The sequence below is a fragment of the Salvia hispanica genome, chromosome 1 (assembly GCF_023119035.1).
Source record: "Salvia hispanica cultivar TCC Black 2014 chromosome 1, UniMelb_Shisp_WGS_1.0, whole genome shotgun sequence".
NCBI classification, from domain to species: Eukaryota; Viridiplantae; Streptophyta; class Magnoliopsida; order Lamiales; family Lamiaceae; genus Salvia; species Salvia hispanica.
In genome coordinates this window covers 49,822,453-49,850,327 of record NC_062965.1, presented here as the reverse complement: position 1 = coordinate 49,850,327, position 27,875 = coordinate 49,822,453, and the positions used below count along the sequence as shown (strand labels likewise).

The following is a 27,875-nucleotide window of genomic DNA, read 5'->3' as shown; positions in this document are numbered from 1 at the left end:
TCCTACCGCTTAGTGTACTGACCGTTGACAAAGGATCAATCATCTAATTGTCGACAAGAGGGATGCCTTAGGAAGAAAAAAAATTAGTTGGTCAATAAGTTAATATATACATGTACTCAAATCACAACAGATGCTATTTTTACACTAGACAATCATTATTAAATTTAATAAAAAATGTAACTATGTCATTTTACCTAATTTGTACTTATGATAGTTTTAAATTTTGTTCATTACATTATAATACCTTAATTTGGTTAATCATGCCGTTTCCATAATAGTGATAGCATCTTGAATATGTAATGTGTATGTTGTGGCTTTGGATAGATTTTTCCACGTACTCAATATTTGGTCAGAAATATTTTAAACTTTGATATTGTTGGCAACTTCACATGATCCCCAAAATCTGAATTGATATATATATCTATATTACAGTTGAGATGTCAATTATATACACAAACAATTGATCGCTAATATCATTGGATGCAATTTCAATTTTCCCACTAACTTTAAGATAAAAAAAAATGAGATTTCATTTCAGGATCAATAATTGTGGTTTATCATATAATCATATGATATAATTCATGTTGTATTGTTTGGAATGTGAGGAAATTCAAGGATATTGTGTGGACCACCATTTGTTCCCTTTCTTCCTCCATCAATTGCAATCCTCATTAATTACCCTCACCATATCATCATAAACATAAAGTATATGAAAATTAAGAAATTATCAAAAAATAGAGATGAGAAAGAGAGGGGTTGAGAAATTTAGAATTTGAATAATTTATATATAGAGTGAGTAAAAGAGCTAATAACTGACAAAATACAACAATAAGCCAATTTGGGTCTTTTACCATAACCTTTGAATGTAGCAGAAAATTCTTATTAATCCTAAAACCCACCATATAATTATATCCTAGAGTCCTAACTATGTGATATTTACACAAGATTTCAACAGGCTTGATGAAGTATACACCAAAATACCTCAGTAATCAGGTAATCAAGAATGGAGGAGAGACATAGCTAGGCAGTAATGCAGATGCCAGCCGGTTACAGGTTTTGAGGCCATCGAAGTTAGTCATCATCCGGCTGGTAGCTATCTCGTTCGAATCATTTCTTGGCAGTGATTAGTGACTCAGAAGTTCAAGCTGCATAGAGTCCACAGAAGAAGACTAAACCATTTTCCACCTAGACGTCTACAAACGTGCGCTGATTCTATTTAGGCTGATCGTGCCTGTGGTGCTAGCAGATGCAGATTCTCCTACCGATTCTGGTCTTTTTCTGTCGGTACCTTGAGAACATAGGTAAGACAAAGACTGCACCCATGAAACCAGAGCTGGTTTCCTTATAACATCGTCAGAATCTGCGATTTGCTGATACAGTTGATTAAGGAGTGCATTCTGTCCATTCGAGGGTAGTTGGACAATCAGCTGGGCCAGTAACTTCATTAAATGTGGTAGAACCTACAAGTATTCACCGAATCTAACTGAATTGAAAGCCAAGATCCGAATGTGTGACGACAGATCAATTAAGTATATATGAGAACACTATACCTGTATATCAACCAGAGAAAGTAGTCGTAAAAGCAGATCAAGCACTTTCTTAGGAGGCTCCAACTCTCCTTCCCAGCTCTTCCATAGATCAATATCGGGATCATCAACTGCATTGCAGAGGCTGGTCGCTTTCTGAATGAGACTACTAACGCAATAAAATGTAGATGGACTACCAGCAGGGAGATTCCGAACAAGTGCAGCTACTCCGGAAGCCATTCCATCGAATGGAGTGATCCTGGGATAACCCTGCATTTCCAACTCATTTATCAAACTTTAAACAGTGAACTAGCTTTCACCATACATGCACAAAGTAGAAGAATCGGTACCTCTAATGATCTCTGGATGTAATAAAAAACTAGTTGCTCTTTCAGTAAATCTCTTTCATCCTGATCAAGATCTTTCCCAGAAGTGACAAAAGCTGCAAAAACTGAATGTGCACATCTAGCAACTTTTGCATTGGGATGTCCCATATATCTTAGATGATGTATAAGGAATTAACAAGGTCAAAATACAGAGAACTTTTGCACAAGAAAGTGGTGAAGGGTTTTTGAGGATTCAGAATTTCCCAGTTTAATAAAGGATACAGGAACATAACGGGAGCCACAGCATTCCTAAATACAGAGGCATGTAATCGATCAACACAAGTAGGTATAACCCGCATAAAGAATACGACACGGGCAGTTTGAACCTCATCGGTGGACCACGGATGCTCCATTTCAGGTTGGTTAGAAGAACCTGCAAAGAGTAAGTAAATACAGGGAGAATTCTAAGCTGAGAACTTTGATAAAAGAAAGAAAAGTATATAAAAGGTAATACCATCATAAGTGATCAAATGATGATAGGAAGGCATAGACTCTATGAATGTGGCACATGCCGATTCACTCTCCTGAACGCTTACAATAACAGCTAGAATTGTATCCATATACTCAGGTAAGCGCATTCTACGGAAATATTCCATGCATGATAACGAAACCAATATTTTCACCGAGATTTGTAAATGAGTATCTTGGTCTATTCTCGTGTCTAATCTATGTTTTGTTACTCCTAATGCAAAAACCACAATCATAAGGAAAGCAGATTCGGCAATTTTCTCCATGTCGCTAATGAGTTGATAATGTCCCTGGCCCTTAAGCAGCAATGTCGCCTGCCGATGCCATGAGTAGACTGATTGGCAGTAATCCCATACCAGACTCTCCACCGAGCTCCTACTATCTTCATTCGCATGTGCATACTGATTGCAGAAGACGGCAGTTATAGCTCCTGCTTCCTTGAAAAGGAAGCTACTCAGGTGGTCTTTGATCTCATCATGTAGCGATGCCTGATTTTCTTCAGGAACTTTAAGGATCTTATCGTAGACACGCTGCAAAGGGAATACTTCGGTCAACAACGCCAGTGCAAGAGTAGCGAGAATAGAAGGTCTGTAGGAGACGGAACCACTTCGAGCCAAAGCTAGTGCCATACAGTGCACAAGATGACAGTCAGCACCTCTGGTCGCAGCCAATTCTTTTGCCACAACCTCGAGACAATCCTCTACCAAATTCATTATGGGCATGAAGCCAGTCAATCCAGATCTATTTATAGTCCTCAACACTCCAGCAGCAGTCATGACTACAGCAACTGAAGAATGAGCTGGCTTGACATTCTCCAAAAGCTCTCTTACATCATCAATAATATCCATGGAATGCAGGTTTGCGGAATTCGATAGAACCCACTCGATCACATGCAGTAGCATGAGTCCCTGAGAAATACCAAAGGGTCCACCATCTCGGCCCCAGATCCTGAACAAAATATCTACAATTCTTCTAAAATTTACTATAACAGGGGAAGCAAGAGCATAACCAACACCTGCCAGAGTGCTGGTGGCTAGCTCATCCGACAAGAAAATAGATCGGTAATCTTCTTCGAGTAACTTCGAAAGCAACTCCAAGCAAAGCCTTTTGGACTTCTCAGAAGCAGAAGTCTGGAAAGAAAGGGCACCAAGGAGTAGGATCCCATTGGAGAAGAAAAGGGAGCTTTGTCCACAACAAGATTTGCTAGAGAAAATGTGTGATAGCACTTCGATGGCAGATTCAACAACCGAAGAATTTTGCCTCGATTTTCTAACCCAAACATATAGAAGTCTAAAGAATAAGGGATAAGATTCCTGTGGAAGAGAGAGACTTTCTGAAGACAAAATGGAAATTATAAGTTTTGCTTGTGGATCTGCTACATAAAGGGCATTTTGAGAACCAATAAGAATCTCCAATGCCTGGAGATGTCGAGCATGGAACGCCTGGGATTTAAGTGAGTCTCTAAGGTCGGCCCAAGCTTGGATTAATGCTTGAGCAGAGGAAGTAGAGGATTGCACTGAACCATTCTCGTTGCTACTGATAGAAATGACGCTCCTCAACCATTCTTCAAGGAAGAAATATTGGGATTGTTTGGCCATTCCTCAAGCTCAACTGCAAAAAGAAGCATATTCACAAAGAGAGATATGTAAGAGGAAGTTACTAGATGTTTTTTTATACGTATTCATAACTAAGGAGCAACAATATTCATCTGATTTACGAAGTATCAAAGAAGGTGCATATTCCATTGGATGGTTGAAATGTATGGTGCACCAAGAATTCTAATAAACAATTTACATAAACAACCATCACAGTAACAAATTACCAATTAACAGGTAACTCTAATCTTTTTGCCTGTGGCAAGATTTCCCTGTGACTCAAACAATTCATGATTCAAACAGTTTCTTTAGTCGTTCAATTGAGTAAAGATAATATGATGGAATACTACAATGATGCAATAAACATGCCAAATGCCATGGAAAGCAAGCAAGAATATATATTGATCAAAAGAGCAAATGGATACATCAAAATAGAATTTATGGCATTTGCATCAATGAAAATTCAGGGACCCAATCCGACAACAACTAAATACAACTCCTGAATTACAAAGATAACAATTCATGCTTAAAACAGTTGCTTTAATCGATCAATTGAGAGAATATGTACTAATGGACTAGCATAAAAGAGGAAAATCACATATAGAATTTATCGCATTCATATCAATGAAAATTCAGGGACCTGATTCAAAATTAACTAGATATAACTCACTCATGGCTTACAAGAACACGGAAGTGAACAATTAACTGATTATAATGGAAACTCCGAGCTCTCTCTTGTGCATTTCTTCGAATAGTTGAAATGGGTGCTGAATTGGTAATTTCAAGACAAAGTAGAGCTTACCTCCAGTTAATCCTGAGCAGCGGAGATTCCAAGTGGCTCCGCCTAATTTGTGGTGGAGCTCAGAAGAAAACGGCAGCCGGTGGAGGATTGGCGAGTTCCCGGCGAACAAGAAAGGCTGAAGACTCAGCTTTTTCTTTTTCTTTATCGTCAGCCCAATAAATTAAATAAAAGAAAATTGATATTTTTAGATCATTCTAAAAATTTACCTTCATTTTTTTCATTTTGATAACCAATAAAAGAATTCTGTGGAATATAGAATCAGAATAGAACAGGATCATCCTATCCTCCTGCTCAATACAATGTTTTAAAAATCGGATCGGTCGGCGAAACGACGTCGTTACTGGTTCACTGGTCAAACCATTGGTTGAAACAGAATATTATTTATATATATATATATATATAGGGATGTGATCGTATCATAACCCATATTTATGGTGATGACCTAATAAACCTCATTTTATGGACGAAAAATATCATTTTATGGAACAGAATATAAAAGTATCATTTTATGCATGCTGAAAAAATATCATTTTATCGTGTATAAATATCATTTTTAGTAAAAATGATACTTTTGACCCAAAAATGATAGGGTTATTAGGTTATCACATAAATATGAGTTATGATATGATCGCATTCCTATATATATATATATATATATATATATATATATATATATGTTTATTTAGTAGTAAATAATAAGATTTAATTAAATATTTTATCAATAAATATTATAGTGTTATACATTTAATAGTATTATTATAGAAAACAAGTCTTGTATTAGTATATTACTCCCCCCGTCCCAGATAATTTGACCCAGTATTCCATTTCGGACCGTCTGACATAATTTGTTCCACTTCACTTTTACTATATTTGGTAGTGGACCTCATATTCCACTAACTCATTCTTACTCACATTTTATTATAAAACTAATACTTTAAAAGTAGGACCCACATTCCACCAACTTTTTCAACTCACTTTCCATTAGATTTCTTAAAACCCATGTCGGGTCAAAATGTCCCGAATTATCTGGGACGGAGGGAGTATAATTTTAATGACGTTAAGTTTAAATAAAATAATAAATTATAATACACAATATTAAAAACTAGTAATTAAACTCTATGTATAATTATAAACTCCTAGTATATTGTAAAATATCAGTGATTGTAAATAATTAAAATATAAAAAATATATTATCATTAATAATTTCTTAAAATAATATAAAATTAAAATGAATTATTAATTTCAGTGAAAAAAGAATTTCAGATTTAATGTATAAGAATAATTAATGTTCATAATATTACAAAATGATCATGTGGTGGAGTGGTAAAGGAGTTGGTATTTAGAGAGGAGGTCATGTGTTCAAGTGCTAGCAACAACAAATTTTAAAACAAACATTTTGAGAAAGTGAAAAACCGGTTTCTGGTTCACGTCTGACCGGCCGGTTCCACCGGTTCGCGGCAAGTGCAAGTGGTTTTTAGGGGTGAATCAGACCGCACTGCCTGCCGGTTCGCGGTTGAACTGGGCGTCCGATCCGATTTTTAAAACACTGATTCTATAAATTTTTATAAGTGACATCATAAAACACCATTAATCGGCTCAACAATCCTTTACGGTTCTACATTTAGCTCTTCTTTGCTCTAATCCTTCTCGTTTAACTTACACAAAAGTTTTTCATATAATTTGCTGGGGTTTGGTGCCCCTTGCACAGCGGAAGACTTGTACAAAACAAATAAATCAGATAAGGATCTATTTAACCGATTATGCGATTAATCAATTCACATGTTAAACAGATAATTGCATGCTAGAACGCAAATAATTCATGCTTTAAGAATAAAAATTGTGATTTTTCTGTCTCCTCCACAGCTGGAGAGTTCGAAATTTTCGAAAATTTTAAGAATAAAAATTGTGATTTTTTTGTCTCCTTTATTCTCCTATTTATATTAAGTTCCTTATGGGCCCAGACAGGGATCTATGGAAGGTTTTGGATATGGGCTCGCCCAATTAGCTTTTTACTAATTAAATTGAACCCACAATTTAATACAAGCTTATATTGGAATATTACGAGCAGCCACTACAGAAGTAATATTGAACTCTCCCTATCCAAATCCGAAATTACAAGTAATCCGGGTTTCCACTTTTATTATTTATTTCTCGCGCTTAAGATATAAATGTCCATTAATTAATCAATGTCTGCTATGGACTTAATTAATTAATATCTTATTAATTCCAAGAGTGGACTTAGCAAGAATCATTTATTTATTATTCATAGTGTAATAAAACTCCAACTGGCCAGTTTTCCGAATAATAAAACCTTGTTCGAGCTCCTCTTGAGGACATTATCAAACGAGACTCACCTCGTGCATGATTCAACATAATAGCAATCCTAGCACCGCTAGATATTGATCACCACTACCCAATATACCAGGATAATTGGGTTACGAAAAACCCGCACCATTTGATAAGTCAAAGTAGTGCATAATCAATACCGTATGCTCAATGCTAACCTACATTGATTAAGAAACAAATATTATCAAGACCTCGCCTTTCAGTAGATAGCCCAAGGACAAGTCTTGCTGTTAGATCCGTTCAGTGCTATACCACACCAACGTCATCTTATTTCAGAAAGGCTTAGAAATAATCGGACTGACATTGTAACCTTTCACGATAGGTAGCCAAAGCCTATCTAGGTTGTGAAATTCTTCTTTTTCTTTTGCAAAGTATTGCATAGATCTGATTGTGTTACCTTAAAGTGGACGACGCCCACAACCGGTCTACTAAGCAAAAGACTTAGACTTTGTTTACTTCTTATGCATTTAAATGTTTGTAAAACATCTTATAAATGCACAAGTAAACACAATGTAATAATAATAGTGATTCTATTCGTGCGAGACTGCTCGAATAATACTGAATCGGGTTAAAAGTGGATTGTAGAGTTTTACGTATACAAGCAAGATTCTATTCGCGCGAAACTTGCTCGAAACATGCTTTTCAGTATACCAAACCTAACAATAATTAGGATTCAAATTTGTCATCATTGTTTTCATTTACACTGCGATCATTCTATTTCATATGATAAATTATAAATTAGTATTTTTTTTTTCAGATTATTATAATCAAATAATTTGTAGGTGCTTCCTCTGTTTCAAAGTATTTTTCTTTTTTTTTTTTCCTTAAATTTTGTTTTTTGTTAAGACTATGGACTGGACTTTTGAGTTGAATTTTAATGGGGTTGCTCTTTTTTATTGAAATTGAAACTGGGCTCACCTAAATTTGGATCCAATAAGGTGAGGTCCAGGCCTGCTATTGGTGTCATTTTTATTTTATTTTAAATAACATGGCAAAAGGGGATCATGGTTTAATAATCTAACAAAGCGTGACTACCTTTAAATATTTTTAAATACTTGAACAGTGCACATAAATTTCAACAATTTATTGCCTCTTAGATAGGACTCGGGAAATTATTTACTACCCCACAATAAATTTAATCCACATTATGCAAATCAAATATTTACTTCATACTTAGGAACACCAAAGCAAAACCACAATCCTTTACTTAGTCGACCAAATTTATCACATGTAAACAATAAATCCAACTAAAGCTAAGAAAACTCAAAATAACAATATTTCTACAACTTTTTGACCTAATTTATTTTCACCAATTATATAAAGTAAATATAAACAAGCATACATATTATTATAATTAAACAAAGTATAATGGCTTACTGATTAATCATTCTCCCCATCTCATTACTATTTCTCCACAATTGTCGCAGATTTAATTGATAATATTTGCCATGAGGCACTCAATCAGTCTCTATGTTACAACTCCTTATAGATCGAACCAACGTTCTCGTGGTCCCATGGAGCCGGTCTTAGAGAACTGGCCGAGATAAAGCGTGATCGGCCACTCATTCTACTATGACAGTAGTAAATCACTTGTGAATGAATCGAATAAAGATCAAGTAGAGACGTGTGCCTCGACTCGAGCAAGGAGGCTGTTGTTATCAGATAGGATGTTGTGGTTACTCAAAATTGATCACATTTGATATTTTTTTTGGTAATTTGCTTTTTAAACTAGCATTTTTGGTGGTATATGTATTTCGAGTTAAAAAGATCTCATCATATATGTTAATAGTTGAGCTGATCAAATCACATCATATATGTTAATAGTTGAGCTGATCAAATCAATTTTGGAATCGAGTTTTTTCAAATAATAGAGTCGTTGGAACAGGGACAGCTGAATTGGGAAAGTGACTGTTGGTAGTTACAACTGATTTGGGGTTTCTTGCTGTGAACGGAATTGGGGTTTGATTCGTTCGGATCTAACTGCATTTATATAGCAGTGAGTCATTGAAGAAGATCAAGAACTCAGAGAGAGATCAAGATAGAGAGATAGAAATTCCAGCTGTGCGTGTGTGCTCTCGAAGCAAGTCGACTTTGAGCGAGCTGAGAGTGTTGCTCATTCTGTAAATCTCCGAGAGCTTGAGTGTTTTGTAATCCTTCAATTGAGAGAGCCTTTCAATAAAATACATCACCAGATTTTGCCCGTGGACGTAGGCCTTCTGTGCCGAACCACGTAACCTTCGTGTTCTTGTTCGAATTACTTTTCTTGCGTTTGAAATCACAACTTGGCGCCGTCTGTGGGAATCTGATCGGGCGCAAGAGCAGCAGCGATGGCGATCTCCAGATTTGAGGCCGAGAAATTTACCGGCAAGAACGACTTCGGATTGTGGCGATTGAAGATGAGGGCTATGCTTGTGCAACATAGGTTGGCTGATGCCTTGAAAGGTGATGAGAAGGGAAAAGGAAAGGATGAAGAAGCTGATCCGAAAGAAACTGCTAAGCGAGAGGAAATGTTCGAAAGAGCTCATAGCGCGATAATTCTCAATCTTGGGGATAAAGTGCTACGCGAGGTTGCAAAAGAGAAGACAACGGTTGGGATTTGGTCTAAACTGGAGTCATTGTATATGACCAAATCCCTAGCAAATCGCCTCTATGTCAAGCAGAGGTTATACTCCTTCAAGATCATCGATGAGAAGAGAATTGAGGAGCAGTTGGAGACCTTCAACAAAACCCTCGATGACTTAGAGAATATTGATGTTAAGCTTGAGGATGAGGATAAGGCAATTATCCTTTTAAATGCTCTGCCAAGGTCTTTTGAACATCTTAAAGATGTTATACTATATGGCAGAGAGACCTCTATAACTTTGGAGGAAGTGCAATCAGCCTTGAAGTGCAAGGAGCTTCAAAAGGAGAGCAGGAAGGCAACTGATTCTGTGGCATAAAGTCTGAACATCAAGGGAACAAAAGGAAAGAAGGGGTTCAAGAAAAAGGGCACCAGGCAGAAGCAGTCAAAATTTCAGAAACCTACTCAAGAATCTGAGAAGGAGACCAGGTCTTGCCACTATTGCAAGAAGCCTGGCCATCTAAAGAAAAATTGTTTCTCTTGGAAAAGAAAGCAAGCTGAGGAAGAAAATGCCAAGAATACATCAGATTGTGTTGAGGAGCTGGAGGCTCCACATGCTCTAAATGTGATGGAAAGATCAGAAGTCTTGCCTTGGATCATGGACTTAGGATGTAGCTTCCATATGTGTCCCATTAGAAGCTGGTTTGACAGTTTGGTTGAAGGGGCTGGATCAGTTTTGTTAGGCAATAATCAGATCTGTAGAATCAGAGGTGTTGGAAGTGTCAGGTTGAGGCTTCATGATAGTTCTCTAAGGTTACTAACTTGGGTAAGATATATCCCAGAAATTAAGAGAAACCTTATTTCTCTTGGTGCTTTAGAAGCAACTAGATACTCCTTCATGTCTTCAGGAGGCATCATGAAAATTGTCAAGAATGATAAGGTGGTCATGATGGCAGAAAGGAGGAATAATCATCTGTATTATTTGGTAGCAAAGGGTGTTTCTGGTGCTGTAAATGTAGTGCAGAGAGTTACCCTCAGACAATGGCACCTCCTAAGGCTTGGCCATTTGGGGGAAAAGGGGATTAGAGAGTTAGTAAAGAAGGGCCTAATAAAGCTAGGAGATCAGTCTGAGGAGTTGGGGACATGTGAGCATTGCATGCTTGGTAAGAGTAAGAAGATGCCTTATCCAAAGGGAGTTCACTCATCATCTGCCCCTCTAGACTATGCCCATAGTGATCTATGGGGGCCAGCCACACCAGTATCAATGGGAGGAGGCAGGTATTTCTTGTCAATAATTGATGACTACTCTAGGAAACTGTGGATTTTCATATTAAAGGAAAAGTCTGAAACCATCACTAAGTTCAGAGAGTGGTGCAAGGAGGTTGAGGTAGAAAAGGGAAGATGCCTCAAGTTCTTAAGAATGGACAATGGCTTGGAGTTTCTGAGCAAGGAGTTTGATCAGTACTGCAAAGAGAGAGATATAAGAAGACATAGAACGTCCCCCAGCAATCCACAATAAAATGGGGTTGCTGAACGTATGAACTGAACTATATTAGAGAGAGTTCGGTGTATGCTTTTCAGTTCAGGATTACCCAAGAAATTTTGGGGCGAGGTTGTATGGCTGCTACATTGATCAACAGAAGTCCTTCATCGGCCATAGATTTTGAAACCCCAGATCACAGGTGGTTTGGAAGAGATTATGACTACTCTAATCTCAAGATTTTTGGGTGCATGACATATGCTCACATCAGACAGAGTAAGCTAGAGGCTAGAGCTTTGAGGTGTGTTATGGTTGGGTATCAGAAAGGTGTGAAAGGATATAGACTATGGTGCATAGATCCTAACAACCAGAAAATTATCATCAGCAGAGATGTCCAATTTGAGGAAACCAGAATGCCATATCTTGAGGGGAAATCTGGACAAGAGGTTCCTGAAGTGGAGAAGTAGCATCATAAGATGCAGCAACTAATGATGAAGTGGTGACTGAGGTGATGGAGCCAAGCAGATCAGAAAATAATCTAGATGGATATATGCTAGCTAGAGACAGAGCTAGGAGGAATCCAAGGCCCTCAACCAGATATAGTGAAGAAGAATATGTGTTATATGTCCTATGCATTGCAGAAAATATTGAGTATGTTGAGCCTGCTAGTTTCAAGGAGGCTATGGCTTCAAAGGAAAGCAAGCAGTGGATGGAGGCTATGATAGAGGAGATACAGTCATTACTTAAGAATAAGACATGGATTCTTGTGAAGAAACCAGACACACAAAGGCTAATGAGTTGTAAGTGGATCTTCAAGAAAAAGGTGGAGGTTGGGAATAAGGTCAGGTTCAAGGCAAGGCTTGTAGCTAGAGGATTCACACAAGAAGAAGGGGTGGACTACAATGAGGTGTTTTCTCCTGTGGTAAAACATGCCTCAATTAGAATTTTACTAGCTATAGTTGCACAAAAGAACTGGCATCTGGAGCAACTTGATGTTAAAACAACCTTTCTACATGGAGATCAAGAAGAGACTATATTCATGGATCAGCCAGAGGGATTTGTGATACATGGCAGTGAGGATAAGGTGTGTCTACTGAAAAAGAGTTTCTATGGTTTGAAACAGGCAAGTAGGAAATGGCATATTAAATTTGATGAGCACATGCAGAGCATGAGATTTGTGAAATCAGAATATGATAGCTGTGTTTACTTTAAGCCTAAGGGTGTTGAACCAGTGGTATACCTGCTCCTATATGTGGATGATATACTGCTTGCTGGACCAGATAAACAAGAGTTGGATAGGGTAAATGGTATGCTTAAGGAGGGCTTTGAGATTAAAGACATGGGAAGTGCTAGAAGGATATTGGGCATGGATATAACCAGAGATAGAGATGAAGGAATTTTATGGTTATCTCAAGAAGATTATGTCAAGAGAGTCTTGCAGAAGTATCAGATTGAGAGGAGCAGAACCACATCAGTTCCCTTGTTTCAACAGACCAAATTATCAAAAGAGCAATGTCCCAGAAATCAAGAAGAAGAGAAAGAGATGAGCTAGATACCTTACTCCAACATAGTTGGGAGTGTCATGTATATGATGATTTGCACGAGACCAGACATCTCTCATGCGATCAGCGTGGTTACATGTCCTGCCCAGGAAGAGAACATTGGTTAGCTATGAAGAGGATTCTCAAATATCTCAAAGGCAATAGTGATTTGGGAGTTGTGTTCTGATCAGAAAATGAGAGCAGTGAGGATGCTTTGATTGGATTTTGCGATTCAGATTATGCCGCCAATATTGACAATAGCCGCTCACAATCTGGGTACATATTCACTCTGTTCGGAATAGCGGTGAGTTGGAAGTCTAACCTTCAGTCTGTTGTAGCATTGTCGACGACAGAAGCCGAGTATATAGCCTTAACGGAGGCGGTGAAGGAGAGTTTTTGGCTCAAGGGAATGGTAGGTGATTTCGGGATAGGGCAGAAGAGTGTGACTATAAAGTGTGACAACAATAGCGCTATCTGCCTCGCGAAGCATCAAACTATTCACGAGCACAGTAAACACATCGACGTGAGGCTGCATTTTATTCGAGATGAAGTTGACAAGGGTGGAATTAAGATTGAGAAGGTGAGCACTGAGCACAATGCGGCTGATATGCTCACAAAGGCCTTACCAAAGTCCAAGTTCAGACATTGCTTGGATTTGGTGGGGGTTGTTCAAAAGTCTTGAGAGCTGAAGGGAGGAAAGGTGAAGTTGATGGTGTATGAGTCTGAATCGCTCAAGGTGGAGGATTTGTTAATAGTTGAGCTGATCAAATCAATTTTGGAATCGAGTTTTTTCAAATAATAGAGCCGTTGGAACAGGGGCAACTAAATTGGGAAAGTGACCGTCGGTAGTTACAACTGATTTGGGGTTTCTTGCTGTGAACGGAATTGGGGTTTGATTCGTTCGGATCTAACTGCATTTATATAGCAGTGAGTCATTGAAGAAGATCAAGAACTCAGAGAGATTAAGATAGAGAGATAGAAATTCCAGCTATGTGTGTGTGCTCTCGAAGCAAGTCGACTTCGAGCGAGCTGAGAGTGTTGCTCATTCTGTAAATCTCCGAGAGCTTGAGTGTTTTGCAATCCTTCAATTGAGAGAGCCTTTCAATAAAATACATCACCAGCTTTTGCCCGTGGACGTAGGCCTTTTGTGCCGAACCAAGTAACCTTCGTGTTCTTGTTCGAATTGCTTTTCTTGCGTTTGAAATCACAATATATTTTATAAGTGATGGGTCATTTATTAAAATGAAAAACCCCTCGGAAAGGAAGAAATAACAATAAGACCATACTTTATATGAATGGAGAGAGTATTATTTTGAAATGTCTAGTTATATTTTTCTTGTTAGTTAGAGTGTGTGCATGTTCTATGTTTTGCAAAATAATCATAAGGAATTAGTAAAAGAGATGAAAAAAATGAATATTAACGATAGAGAAATTAAATCACATCTATGAGTGGGTTGACATTAAAAACATTATTTTTCATGTGAATTGAGAAGAATTCTGCATTGGCCGTATTAAATTAATGCAAATTTTCGTTCTTAGTATGTAGATTTGAACACATATATATCTATGTATACTAATGTTTATTGTCATATTCAAAAGATTGAGAATAAATTTCCACTTATACTAAAATTGCCCTTTTTCAAAGAATTTGTGACATGCATTTGCTGTTATGATATATGTCACGCAGTGGTTAAGATTTTACATATATTTGTGGTATTATTTTTCTCGACTTTTGCATATTCGAATAAAAGGCACGAACTAAGTATATAAAATCGACAAAACGCACATTACTCAATAATCAAATTCTCCATAGTCCAAACAATGAAAAGCGACTAAAAAGGTGAAGTAACTAAAACCTTTAATCTAGCATATTCATTATCGAATTTTAAATTCATTAATTAACAATATATCATTATATCTAATTATGGTAGTTAAATTTATCATTTTTTTAAAAATTACAACCATCCATTTCTAAGATTGAGATTGGTCCTAAGTCTAAATACATATTCAATACCCAAGTGCTCGGTCGAGTCCAGATCAAACCTACAAAACTAGAAGTTCGAATTATTTTAAGAATTGGATACATTGAGCACATAAAAAATAAAAAAATGACCAATGCAATTAATATGTTAAAAGTTTGAATAATTTAAATGAATTATCTTGTGTGTGATTTTAATTTTTTAAAAGTATAAGTAAATAAATCATTAAATTGAATTAATTAATTTGATATGAGATCCTATGTCCGATAATTTTAGTATTAGGTAGGATCCGCGAAGTTTGAGCTATATTTACATGATCGTGTATATCACCTACAAAATGAAACCAATCATTTTCGGTTATAATTGATCGGGTCCCTATACTATAGCTGGGAACCGAATCACATGATTGATGATTTATTTTTTATTATCGGTTAACCTGACTAATATCGATTCTATTTTAATCATTCACCGAACTACATTTCTTATTATCGATTAACCAGTAACCAACCGATCGTTTCTAATTCTATTGTTGATTAATTAACCGTTAACCGAGCTAGAACCATTCAAGGACCTATACATAATTTACATAATTATATATTTTTCTTTTTCAATTTACATAATTAATGACAATACTAATGATTTTTGAATTATTAGAACTGAAATAACGCAGACTAAACGAGAGTAGTGCTCTTAATACATTTATAATGTAGTTAGCTAAGTGGTAAAGAGGTAATGTACGAGACCAAATGTCTCGGGTTTGAGTTCTCTGTGACTCGGCCTTTAAATTTAAATTTAAATACATGTACCATCACATTTTTCTATAAATAGGAACATATCCCAATAGTAAAACCCCCAAATTAAACAAGCAAAAGAAAGAAAACAAAACCCTAGCTCATCCATGGCTTCCTCACTCTCCCTAATTTCCACTCTCTTCCTCACATTGTTATACTTCTCTCAAGCAAATGATTTAATCAATAAAATTTGCTCTCAAGCAACCAACCCTTCCCTATGCAACCAAGCCCTCGGGTCGGACCCGCGCGCCTCTCGAGCCGATCTCGCGGGCCTCGGCCAGATCGCGCTCGAGAAATCCGCGGCCGCCGACCGAGACGTCGTGAGCATCGTCAAATCCTCGGGCGGGGGCGGGGCGGCCGACGTGTGCGTGGAGACATGCGGCCGCTCCATCAACGACCTGAACAAGTGCTCCGACTTGCTCAGGAGCTGCGGCGGAGCCAGCTGCAAGGGCGACCTGCAGACCCGAGGCTCGGCCGCGTCGGCCAACGTTGTCACCTGCGAGGACGCGTTCGGACGCGGCGGGCCGGCGAGGTTGATGGGAGCGACCAAGAGAGCGAGGGAACTCATCAATGTGTTTCTCGTGATTGCTAATAGTTTTTGAGTAATGTGTTGTGACACATTATCTATCCATCTAAATTATTAATAAGAGATGAAATTTAATAAATTTGCATTTGATGTTGGTTTGTTTAGGCAATTCTTCCCGTCTATTTTATTGAACTTATGTTCACTATCTTTTGGTTGTTTCAACTTTGATTTTACATATTAAAAAAAAACGTATATTTATGATAATGTTTTACTTATTTTTATGATAATGTTTGATACTACTATTAATCTTAAAGGAAATAGTATTAAAAACGAAATAACCATATAATTATAGCTCGGGCACAAGACAAATTCCAAATTCTTATACTTTCGCATGAATCTCATCGGATGCCTCAAAAAAATATTTTTAAATTATTTACATGTATTTTATATAATTCAATGAATTAAAATTTGGAAATTAATGGTGCATGCCATCACACTGAACACATCCCTTAGAGCATCCGCAACGGTCAACCCGTAGCCACGTCGGGTTGCCGTTGCGTTGGAACCGTCCCAAAGGGCCGCCCGACATGAGGGGCCTGCACAACGTGGCGCTCTCCCATGCGCGGTCATCATGGCGCCCACTCGCCCCAGAGTGGGCGTTACCATTGCAAAATTTGATTTTTTTAAATAAAAAAATAAAAGAATTTACGCTTCCCAAATATTACCATTTTTTCACTTTTTAATGTGTTTTTTCCATTTTCTTTAAACATCTATTTCATCCCCAAAATCAATTTGATACAAATTGAAAATCTGAATGCTGATGAAAAATCATCTAATCTGAGCTGAAAATCCAAAAAAATCTAAATGAGTTTAATATACTATGATTTGGTTTGATTCAATTAATCAGATTACATATATTTTGCTCAACCTTCAAAAGAATGGTATAAAGTATAAACCATAAGTATTCAATATAACAACACTACACATGCATGCACACTCCTTGATCAGAAAAATTTTCACCTTCTTTATGACTTTTGCGTGCCAAGTATAATATCAATGGTAAAAAAATATAGTACTAAAAAAAGAAGAAAGAACCTATATATTGTCAAACAAAAACATGTGACACAAACTTGCAAACCTTTATTGACAATTAAATTCATAATATTTCTTTAAAATCAATCTCTCCATGGTGTCATGCCCTATTTACACTCAACTTCACCACTATATAAACACCTAGTTAGTTCCACTCAATATAAAAAAAAACACATGAACATATATATGCAAAAAAATAATTAGAGAAAAAAAATCCAAATGGCCTTCAACTTTCTATTAGCTTCTCTTTCAATCTTGGTTTTCTCATGGAGCTCTCATGCCGATATGATAGCCGATATTTGTGCCCAATCAAGCTCACAAGCAATTAGCCCCACTACCTGCGCCCGATATATAAGATCGGACCCACACTCCCACGGGGCTGATTTAGGCACCTTAGGGCAAATTTCAATCAAGATAGCCAAAGTCGCACTTAAAAACACTGCGACTGTGGCCAAGTCGATCAGAGACCTCAACAACACGGGCGAGATCAGTTATTGCGTGAGATTGTGCAGCAGCGCCATTGACGACCTGAACACTGTCGCTGAAACACTCAAGCATATGACCAAGAGGGACAAGGACGATATGCCGATCATGCTCTCGGGAATTGTATCGGATGTCGGATGGTGCGATAATAACTTTGAGATGAACCCCGGTGACCGGATGCCGGCTGACTTGAAGGAAGCCAGCAAGATTGCTCAAGGCCTCATCCTTGTTGTTCTTATCATTGCAGGCATGCTGTAATGTGTTATCAACTAGCTGTTTGTGTTGAAATTATAGTGACACATTAAATGTTATGGTGTATTATGTTTTAATCAATATACTATAAAATTATTACTATGATCTTTACTATATAGGAGTATCAAATGTGCTCATAGTTTATGCAATGGTTTGCTCTTTTTTTTGTAAGACAAGGGAAACTTGCCACCCTTGATTTACAAGGATCGGAAAATTATATTAAATTAAATAATGAAGACCAAATAGTTAAGTATGGTAATTCTATTTTTTGTCAACCTATAATATTGATAAAAATTTGAAGATCAAATGTTTGTAAATTTGTTTGTTTATAGATTAAATTAATGAGGTAAGACAGTATATTATTCATGAAATTTGGTTAAATCTTAAATCACAAAGTTTCATTTTCTCAATTATGTTGAGATTATATAAACCTGAAACGATCCAAAACATTTTAATTTTAAATTTGAAAATTCGAATATTTTTAATTGCCTAAATCTAAACCAAATCTCGAAATTGAAAAACAAAAAATATCTGAAGTGAAATGACAATTCTTGAGTGTAACAGGTTAAACATATTAAAATAAAATATCATTCGAACAAAATATCTTATTTAAATATATTATATATAAAACATTGTGTATATATTAAATATTAGTATATGAATTTAATAATTTTTTCAGTTCCAAAAATCAATTTGATACAAATAAAAAAAATCCGAATTTCGATGATAAATCATCTAATTCGATCAAACAATGAATAAATTCAATTGAGTTTAATTCAATTATTCTATTCCGATTACATATATTTTGCTCAACCTTGGAAAGAATAATATAAAACATATGAAATCATAACAACACTACACGATACACATGCATGCACCACTCCTTGATATGAAAAAATCTCACCTTCTTTTTTTACTTTTGCTTGCCAAATTATAAGATCAATGGTTGAAAATAAGAAAAAATCTATACATTGTCAAACAAAAAACATATCACACAAATTGCAAAACTTTATTGACAATTAAATTCATAATCTCTCTTTAAAATCAATATATCCATGGTGTCATGTCCTTTTTACACTCAACTTCACCACTATATAATAAAAAAAACACATGAACATATGCACAAAAAATAATTAAAGAAAATAATCCAAATGTCCTTCAACTTTCTATTAACCTCTCTTTCAATTTTGGCTTTCTCATGGAGTTGTAATGGTGATATGATAGCTGATATATGTGCTCAGTCAAAGTCACAAGCAATTAGCCCCACAACCTGTGCCCGATTTATGAGGTCGGACTCACGCTCCCACGAGGCCACTTTAGGCACCTTAGAGCAAATTGCCATCAAGATAGCCAAAGTCGCAGTTAAAAACACTATGAATGTAGCCAAGTCGATCAGAGACCTCAACAACACGGGCGAGATTAGTGTGTGCGTGAAAGTGTGCAACATCGCCATTGACATACTGAACCATACGACCAAGATGGACAAAGACAATAAGCAGATCGCGCTCTCGGGGGCCGCAACGTATGTCGCGACGTGCGATGATGCGTTCGAGATGAACCCCGGTGATCAGATGCCGGCCGAGTTGAAGGAAGCCAGCAAGATTGCTCAAGGCCTCATCCTTGTTGTTCTCATCATTGCAAGCAGGCCGTAGCCCACCATGAATTGAAGATTGAATAAACTTTGTTATTGATGGTTTATGATTATGGTATTTTCATATTTTGTGAACAACTAGTCATATTTTGACTATTTGTCTTGAATTAGGGTGACACATTAAATGTGATTGTGTTATCATCAATGTACTAACTATTAGTAATTTAGTACTATGTTCTTTGCTATCAAATACTTATAGATTCATTCAATTTACTTTTTGAATTGAAGTTGATTTCATGATGTGAAAGCTTTTCCCTAATTTGGGTTATTGCCTAATTCCAGGGATTTTCACTGGTTCAATTTTTTGTTCTTTTTCAATGGGGAAAACTATAATGAGAATGAAAATGAAGATCAAATATTTATTTACCATTTATTTATAGAATTATAGGCAATTAAATTTAACAATGAGATAAGCCAGTATATTAAGAGATGAGAGTTATTGAAATTTGGTTAAATTCTATTTAGCCCTATAAGATTTAAAAACGAATATTAAATCACCCAATTTTATTTTTCTCAATTATATGGAGTATCAGTTTACAAAACGATGTTATTTGATTAATTATATTTTTAATTAATCAAAATTTGACTAAAATTAAGGCCCAATTGGCTTTCTCAATCATCATCAAACCCAGCCCCTCTCTTTGTCTCTGGATTCCTTCACTTTCTTCTTCAAATTCCGGCGAAGAATTCCATCTATCGGTGGCACGCAGCCGCCTCTTAGTAAGCTGTTCTCCCTCTGCTCTAAACTAAGCTATTTACTTTGTATTTTAATTTCAATTTGATGTTGGAATTGCAAATGCTCGTTTCATTTTTTTCCTGCTGTCAATTTCGTTGAAAGTTGCAAAATTGCATATTCCTTCCTACAATTGAGGTTCTATATATGTTGCAGATATAAATATAGACTATGGAATCAATTTTTTAGATTGTAAATAAGCTATTTTTCGTGAATAACCCCTCAGAAATGGCGAAGTCCTGCAAAGGTCTGGCTACGGAGCTCGTCAAATGTCTCAGTGAATCGGATTGCATTAAGGTTTACTTCACAGCTTGATTTAGAATTGGAGAGCTTAATATTAGATTGGTTTTTGAAGAGTTTGAATGAATCATTTGTAGGTGGAGAACCGGCCGTACAGAGAGTGTGCAAAAGAGCAAAGCCCTAATATTTCGAGCGAGTGTGTGGGGCTGAGAGAAACGTATTTCAACTGCAAGAGAGGACAGGCATGTATTCTCTCTCTCCTTCATTATCTCAATTACTTGATTTGCAGATGTGGTTTTGTTCATGTTTGAACTGTTTGTTGCGAACAAAGGCTGTTTTATCGTAGTTTAGTTGACGATTGATTCGTGTTGATTAACTGTGTTTACTCTTTGTTGTAATGGCAGTTATATCTGGTAAATTTTTTATGATTGTAGTTGTATGATCTATGATGATATGGTATTCGTATGAATCGGGAGAAATAGATAGCGACCTATTCCCATTTCCTTTTGCCTTTCTTTTATGCACTATAATGTTAGTGTTTTTAGCTTTGAGTTATGCCCAGTGACAAATTTAGGGAGGACATTCTGTCTAATCATCTCAACTTAAGTATCTAGGAGTATGTTTAGTTTCTATTTATTCGTGTTCTTGGCATCAGAAAAGGCATGATAGATTGCTATAAATAGTTACTGTTCCCTACACCTGAATATATGCGTGAGTCTATTGGCTCATGTGTTCATATGGTGCCTAGGTTGCCTTCCTCCACGAGACGTCCTGCTGTAATACTTGCTCAAGGATAATAATAGTAGGTTGTCTTCGGTATTTTTAAAATCCGTAGATCCACAAAAAATTTATTAGGTGCTCTTAATAGCATTGTGCTCAGGAAAAGTTTTAGATTTTTTGGGTTGCTTCAGTGTCCCATGCAACACTATTTGCACTTGTTTAGCTAAAAAAATCAATTCATGTATACTAGAAGTTTCCTTATAAATAAGAACCAAAGCTCAAGAACAGATATTACTCAACTACTATTAAGTTAATGTCTCTTCTATAAACTGTCATGGAAATCGCATATTCTATGATTTTGTGTAGATTTTTCCATAGCCTTTTAAATATTGTGCACCAGTAAACTTAAGCCATATTTCAACAGATTAATATTGAGATAGAATAGGACTTACATGCGGCCCCACTCTTGAGAGAGTGAAGGGTGTCTTGAGAGCCTTGTTGTGCATGGAGGAATGTGGCTAGAGGGAAGATACAGGTCTGGATATGGGGCCAAGCATGGTAGAGGGGTCAGGGTGTAGGTAGGTATAACACTGTTGGAAATCAGGGGAGGGAATCGAATATATGTAAATGATGAGTTAAAAAAGAAGAGATGGGTAAATTTTATTTTTTTAGACGAAGAAATACTAAGCATGAACCTTCCAAGGATCACTCTACTATTCTTCTGTGGAATGGATACTTATCCATTATGTTAGCTTTTGAATAGACCAAGAAGTACTATACAAATCCTTGGCTTTGTCAATTTTGTGGTGGAAGACAATAACATGCAACTAGTAATATTTGCCTCTAATCTCTGGAGCATGATTTTATTTCTACATGTTTATTGTATATTTGGCCTATCCCATACCCATATGCTATTACGACTTCACATTGATGAAAAGCTCATCTGCTTTGCCAACCTTTTGGTTTATTTCAATCTTTCTGCTGAACGGGTGACAATCTCATGAAAGATCGACTCCTTGCCTGTTTTGGGTGTCCTAGAGACTGCCATTGAATGAATGTTATTAAACTCTTTGCCTGCCTATATGGTAGTTCCTCTCTTTCAATTCTGTTTTGAGTTTCAGGCCCTAGTAACAAAAACGCCATCTCTACGAAGGTACCTGCTTTCATAACGCACGTTTGTGGATGTTAATAAATCTTTTGCCCTTTCCTTCAGGTTGACATGAGAGCTCGAATTCGTGGAAACAAGGGTTATTAGCCATGGCGGTATATCACCTGACCATGTGAAAGAAAGCAGAGACATTGCTGGATATACAGTAATGGAACTCCATACTGAAGTCTAGCCAGTAACCAAGAGTGAATCCTCCCTGCATTAGCCACAAGAAATATGATCTTGCCTGCTGTATTACCTCCTTTGTTTATCGAATTAATCATACCGATATAGCAAGGTTAAGATTCCTGTTGAAGAGTTTGTCATTGGTTTCAAGCCTGCTTTTATATGGCAATTGATTGAATCTAGATTTAATTGTGGTACTGGTTGGCGGTAAATTTCCTAAATCATGTTCATTCATTTACTTCTAGAAAAAGACAATAGTAGTGTATGTCTTTTGGTTTGCATTTTTTTTTTTTTTTTTTTTTTTTATATTTTGGGGCTATTTTCTTTTGTATTTTCTTTCGGTTAAGTAGTGTAGCTATAGTGAAATTTATTTTCTTTATTGGATAACCTTCTCTTGCAAATTCTAGCCAGATAAGATCTATGCAACTTGCAAGCAACTCTCACTGTCAACTTATACAATTCATATGTCACAAGTTCGAAGGACTCACAAAGTACATGCTGCAAACTCGTTCTTTGCAAGTAGAAGCGAGCCGATTTTTTTGTAGGCTTTGAACATGTGATGGGTTTTGGGGATCGGGTGTCGAGCCGGAGATCTTAAGATTCTCAACCAAGATCATCATTTATCGCTATGCCCTTATGGAACCACCGACGAAATACATGTGCTCCTCATCGTGGCTCGTTGAAGAAATAATAAGGCATTCTACTCTGCATCACCACGCCCCGTGCCTCCGTCCCGGCTTAAACCCTTGCGTTGTGAGTGCATAAAGCGCTACGAGAAATTATTATGAATAATTGAATACTAATAAACGACATCATCATTCTTTATTAGCAAACTCCCTCAAGCCAGATAAGATCTATGCAACTTGCAAGCAACTCTCACTGTCAACTTATACAATTCATATGTCACAAGTTCGAAGGACTCACAAAGTACATGCTGCAAACTCGTTCTTTGCAAGTAGAAGCGAGCCGATTTTTTTGTAGGCTTTGAACATGTGATGGGTTTTGGGGATCGGGTGTCGAGCCGGAGATCTTAAGATTCTCAACCAAGATCATCATTTATCGCTATGCCCTTATGGAACCACCGACGAAATACATGTGCTCCTCATCGTGGCTCGTTGAAGAAATAATAAGGCATTCTACTCTGCATCACCACGCCCCGTGCCTCCGTCCCGGCTTAAACCCTTGCGTTGTGAGTGCATAAAGCGCTACGAGAAATTATTATGAATAATTGAATACTAATAAACGACATCATCATTCTTTATTAGCAAACTCCCTCAAATTTTTTAAAAAAAGTAGAAATAAAGCACATCAATCAAACTCCAACCAAGATTATTATATACAAAAGCAAAAGAAAGCATTTCCTTTCTCCATTCTTTCTACACAACTTACAATAATTCTGCAACCAATTTTTTCATAACCAAAAAAAACGGACTATTCAAAAGGCTGGCAATCTTCTTGAAGAGACAGCATGGCTTCTACTCCTTGGAAACATAGTACTACTAACATTATTATCACCAAAATACACAGCCTCCCTATCTTCATCGATCCTCCCCATCGCCACGCTCCCGCTCCTCGGCGGCATCCCCTTCGGGCCGGGCCCTGGCCCGGCCCCGGCCCCGGCCCCCATCTGCTGCTTGATGAACGACTCCACCTCGGCCCGCTCACCCACGCTCCGGGCCGACGCGGCCCGAACCAGCTCGGGCTCGGCCTCGTGTCGGCCCGAGGTGACGGTGAAGCTCCTCGGCAGCGACGTGACCTGCGCCGTCACCGGAATCGCCATGGCGTTGTTGCCGTAGTTCATCTTGTCCGCGTAGTCCGACAGGCTCCGGACGTAGAAATCCCGGGCCCTGCTCAGGGCCCGGACCGGGACCGTGATGAACTTCATGAACCGCTTCTGCTGGCCCGCTTTCGACTTCATCTTAGCCCGAAAATTTTGAACTTTTTTTTGAAAAGGAGAAGTTTTTAGTAACTTAGTTTGTGTTTTTTGCTTGGAGAATGATATTTATGTATATATATATATATATTGGAAAATAGTATGAATGTGAGTATGAATGTGGCGTGTGGACTTTTTCCAAAGGCAGCCATGCTTGAAATTCAAACAAAACATTGTTAAAGGATAATTAATGCTTTGCTTGATTAAATTGAATGTTTTTGGCATGCCAACTTTGGGTTTATTTAATTCATGCATTTTGGAATATTACTTCACTCTCTTTGTCTTTGTGATGTATTGTTTGGTAAGTTTGATCTATTCAATTTCGTTGAAAATAATGTCTCAACAGAATTCTATTTTTTTATAATTAGGTATTTTTGTATTTTACTAAGATTAGGAGAGACAATGTTTGCCCTCCATTATTATTTATGGCCTACATTCTAAATCTTAAATTCTAACATATATACAAACCGCAACGTCGGCATGCTTCTTAATTACTTATCCAATTTTTCGTTATCGTTATGGCATGAATATTCAATGTTTATGTTCGCATTAGGCAGAGCTTCAAATAAGAATTAATGTGGTGAAAGGCTGTTGATTTGGTCCAAGATATTAATATTTTATTGCATTTTAATTTATTCTTATGCATGCTTTAATGTAGGAATATCTATTGTGTTAGAGGACGATACATCGTTTATTATTCGTGAGACTCTTGTAATTATTCTTTTTATAAAAGAAAATGTACGAATCCTAAATGGTAAGTTCGAAATCTTTTATATTAGGTAGAGCAACATGTTGCTGTTACACAACCAATATCACTCAACCCTATGACAACAACAAGGCGCAACGACATCCTCATCATTAGTCGAATGAACAAGAGAAAGACAACGTCACACCAAGGACAACACCAAACACCCGACCTAGACAAGCAATAGCTAAAAGACAGAAATCTCGTCATGTTCAGCGAGACGAAGAGAAGGCAAATTACATGCCAAGTCAAATCTCCTTTCTCAAAAGATGGATTAGATTTGTAGGACATTTGTAGGGATCAGACCACTCGGAATTCGCTAATTACCGGGACCTCTTTTATTGATTGGTTCTGAGATGGCTAATCTCAGAGGTACAAGCCAAATACAACCGTGGTATCTTGATTACACACTAAGTACAATGTTACAAACAGAAACCCTAGACTAAGCTTAAGAACTCCTTAGTTCTTGAGAGTCCATCTTTTCTGGTTGTACCTGCACACTTAGTAGCTGGATTAGTCACACAAGAGATTGATCCCGAAGGATCTAAACACAAAAGAGACTAGGTCAGAGAATCGGGCCACAAGTGGCTTAGGTCACAGCAGTGACTGCACTAGGCCTCAGACCTCCCCAATCCTCACAGCAAGTCACAAAGGAGAGCACCGTTGAACGAACTCAAACCAGAGATCAGTGGAACCCTAGATCTCACCGGCCAACGCACACCACGGCTGTCTCACACGCGGACTCACCCACACAACCCCAGAACACAACCAAGAACACAAGACCCCTCACCACACACTCCAAGCACTTCGGGATTGGTCACAGACTAAAGACCAAACCCTAGAAAGAGAAGGAAACCGAAGAAGTTGCCTAACACTCAATCTACACCGGTAGAACTCTTAGGAACTGAGAATCATCGGTGGAACTGAAAGCTCGAAGGAGAACTCCGGCTAGGTTCGCCGGAATCTTAGAGAGAAGGGAGAGAGATGAAGACGGTTTCTGGAACAAGAGAGAGAGAGAGAGTTCCGAATACAGAGAAGACTAATCGGTCTCTCTCACTTAACAAACACAACACTCATCCAACGGCTGTGAGCCATGATCCGCGTGGAGTAGCCAGGTGTCACACATCCAGCCATTCTGGATAAGTAAACGGGTCAGGCTCGATTTGGGCCAATAATTAATCTTATGGACTCAACAATAATAGCAGCCCAACTGAATATTAATAGAAGCCCAAAGCAAGGAGTCCAATATCCAACATTCTCCACCTTTGGACTACTTCTGGAGAAACAGGGGAGAGCCTTGGTCTACTACTGCTTCATCATTGCCTACAAGGCATTCCTATCACCAAAGAACACAAAGTTCATTAGATAGAAGATACCAGGTTGCCTAACAAAACACCAGATGGTAAACCAAATAGTTTTGTAGGACTTAAGCTGCCTTGTGACTTCAAAGAGTCAACAAGGTCTTTACCTCGGGACATGCAATGCACATGCTAACCAAAATCAAAGTGCAATTTTTTGATGCATGACAACAACTTATCCACAGAGAGACATTTAGTACCCATATCAGCAGGGTTATGATCAGTATGCACCTTTTGTAAGAGAACTTCACCTTTTTCCACAACATCTCTAATAAAATGGAACCTAACATCTATATGCTTAGTTCTATCATGGAAAACAGGATTTTTACAAAGTTGGATGGCAGACTGACTATCAGAGAACAACACAGGAGCAGACTTAATAAACTTGAGTTCAAAGAGAACTCCCTTTAACCAGATTGCCTCCTTCATAGCCTCTGTGATGGCTATATACTCTGATTCTGTTGTAGACAGAGCTACAATGTGTTGTAGTTGTGATTTCCAACTAACACAAGACCTGCAAACCTGAAACACATAGGAAGTTGTGGACTTCCTCTTGTCCTTATCATTAGCATAGTTAGAATCAACAAAACCACACAACTCAACACCTTGATCATGCTTAGAAAAACACAAACCATACTTAGAAGTATTTTTCAGGTATCTAAGCAACCACTTAAGAGCTTCCCAATGCACTGGCCCAGGGTTAGACATGTATCTACTCAAGCAAGAAACAGCATAGGCAATATCAGGCCTAGTACTAACCATAAGATACATCACAGAGCCAATAGCATTGGAATAAGAGACCTTTTGCATAGCTTTAACCTCAGATTCAGTTGTAGGACAAAGGTCCTTACTTAGCATAAAATGAGCAGCTAAAGGAACAGAAGCAATTTTAGCACCAAACATATTAAACTTTTCAAGAATTTTTTGCACATAAGGTTCCTGATGAAGGACTAGAGAAAAGGACTTCCTATCCCTAAGGATATTGATCCCCAAAATCTTTTTAGCATCACCAAGATCTTTCATGTCAAAATTTTCACATAAAGCACTTTGCACATGTTTAATAGACTTAATGCAAGGACCCATAATCAACATATCATCCACATACAACAGCAAGAACACAGGCACTTTATCAAGATTTTTCACATACAAGCAGGCATCAAAGGTACTCCTAATAAAGCCTAACTTCTGCATGCATGTATTAAACTTAATATTCCACTGCCTAGGAGATTGTTTAAGACCATACAGAGCCTTTTTAAGCAAACACACATGATTGGGAAAGTTTGGATCCACAAAACCCTCTGATTGTTTCATGTATATGGGTTTATCCAATTCACC

The 27,875-nt window shown here is 37.4% G+C and overlaps 6 protein-coding genes across 6 annotated transcripts; 4 read left to right on the top strand and 2 right to left on the bottom strand.

Moving 5' to 3' along the window:
• Positions 1-829: 829 nt before the first annotated feature.
• On the bottom strand, positions 830-4,929 carry LOC125201553. The gene is made up of 6 exons (XM_048099717.1): positions 4,778-4,929; positions 2,367-3,991; positions 2,135-2,285; positions 1,877-2,024; positions 1,551-1,796; positions 830-1,460 (listed from the first exon to the last, which is right to left on the bottom strand). The coding sequence occupies exons 2-6, from the start codon at positions 3,976-3,978 to the stop codon at positions 1,194-1,196; spliced, it is 2,424 nt and encodes an 807-aa protein (XP_047955674.1). The 5' UTR covers positions 3,979-3,991; positions 4,778-4,929; the 3' UTR covers positions 830-1,193.
• A 10,614-nt stretch (positions 4,930-15,543) lies between these two features.
• Positions 15,544-16,169, top strand: LOC125202245 (pectinesterase inhibitor-like). Its single transcript, XM_048100614.1, has one exon. It carries the CDS (start codon positions 15,582-15,584, stop codon positions 16,074-16,076), a length of 495 nt encoding a protein of 164 aa, XP_047956571.1. The 5' UTR covers positions 15,544-15,581; the 3' UTR covers positions 16,077-16,169.
• Positions 16,170-17,311: 1,142 nt separating this feature from the next.
• On the top strand, positions 17,312-17,833 carry LOC125199593 (pectinesterase inhibitor 2-like). The gene has a single exon (XM_048097566.1). The coding sequence runs from the start codon at positions 17,312-17,314 to the stop codon at positions 17,831-17,833; it is 522 nt and encodes a 173-aa protein (XP_047953523.1).
• Positions 17,834-18,970: 1,137 nt separating this feature from the next.
• Positions 18,971-19,618, top strand: LOC125205155. Its single transcript, XM_048103979.1, has one exon. It carries the CDS (start codon positions 18,979-18,981, stop codon positions 19,477-19,479), a length of 501 nt encoding a protein of 166 aa, XP_047959936.1. The 5' UTR covers positions 18,971-18,978; the 3' UTR covers positions 19,480-19,618.
• A 446-nt stretch (positions 19,619-20,064) lies between these two features.
• Positions 20,065-22,693, top strand: LOC125216556 (cytochrome c oxidase assembly factor 5-like). The gene is made up of 4 exons (XM_048118340.1): positions 20,065-20,198; positions 20,438-20,508; positions 20,589-20,693; positions 22,385-22,693. The coding sequence occupies exons 2-4, from the start codon at positions 20,440-20,442 to the stop codon at positions 22,424-22,426; spliced, it is 216 nt and encodes a 71-aa protein (XP_047974297.1). The 5' UTR covers positions 20,065-20,198; positions 20,438-20,439; the 3' UTR covers positions 22,427-22,693.
• A 1,246-nt stretch (positions 22,694-23,939) lies between these two features.
• Positions 23,940-24,422, bottom strand: LOC125199581. The gene has a single exon (XM_048097559.1). It carries the CDS (start codon positions 24,420-24,422, stop codon positions 23,940-23,942), a length of 483 nt encoding a protein of 160 aa, XP_047953516.1.
• Between the last annotated feature and the right edge of the window lie 3,453 nt (positions 24,423-27,875).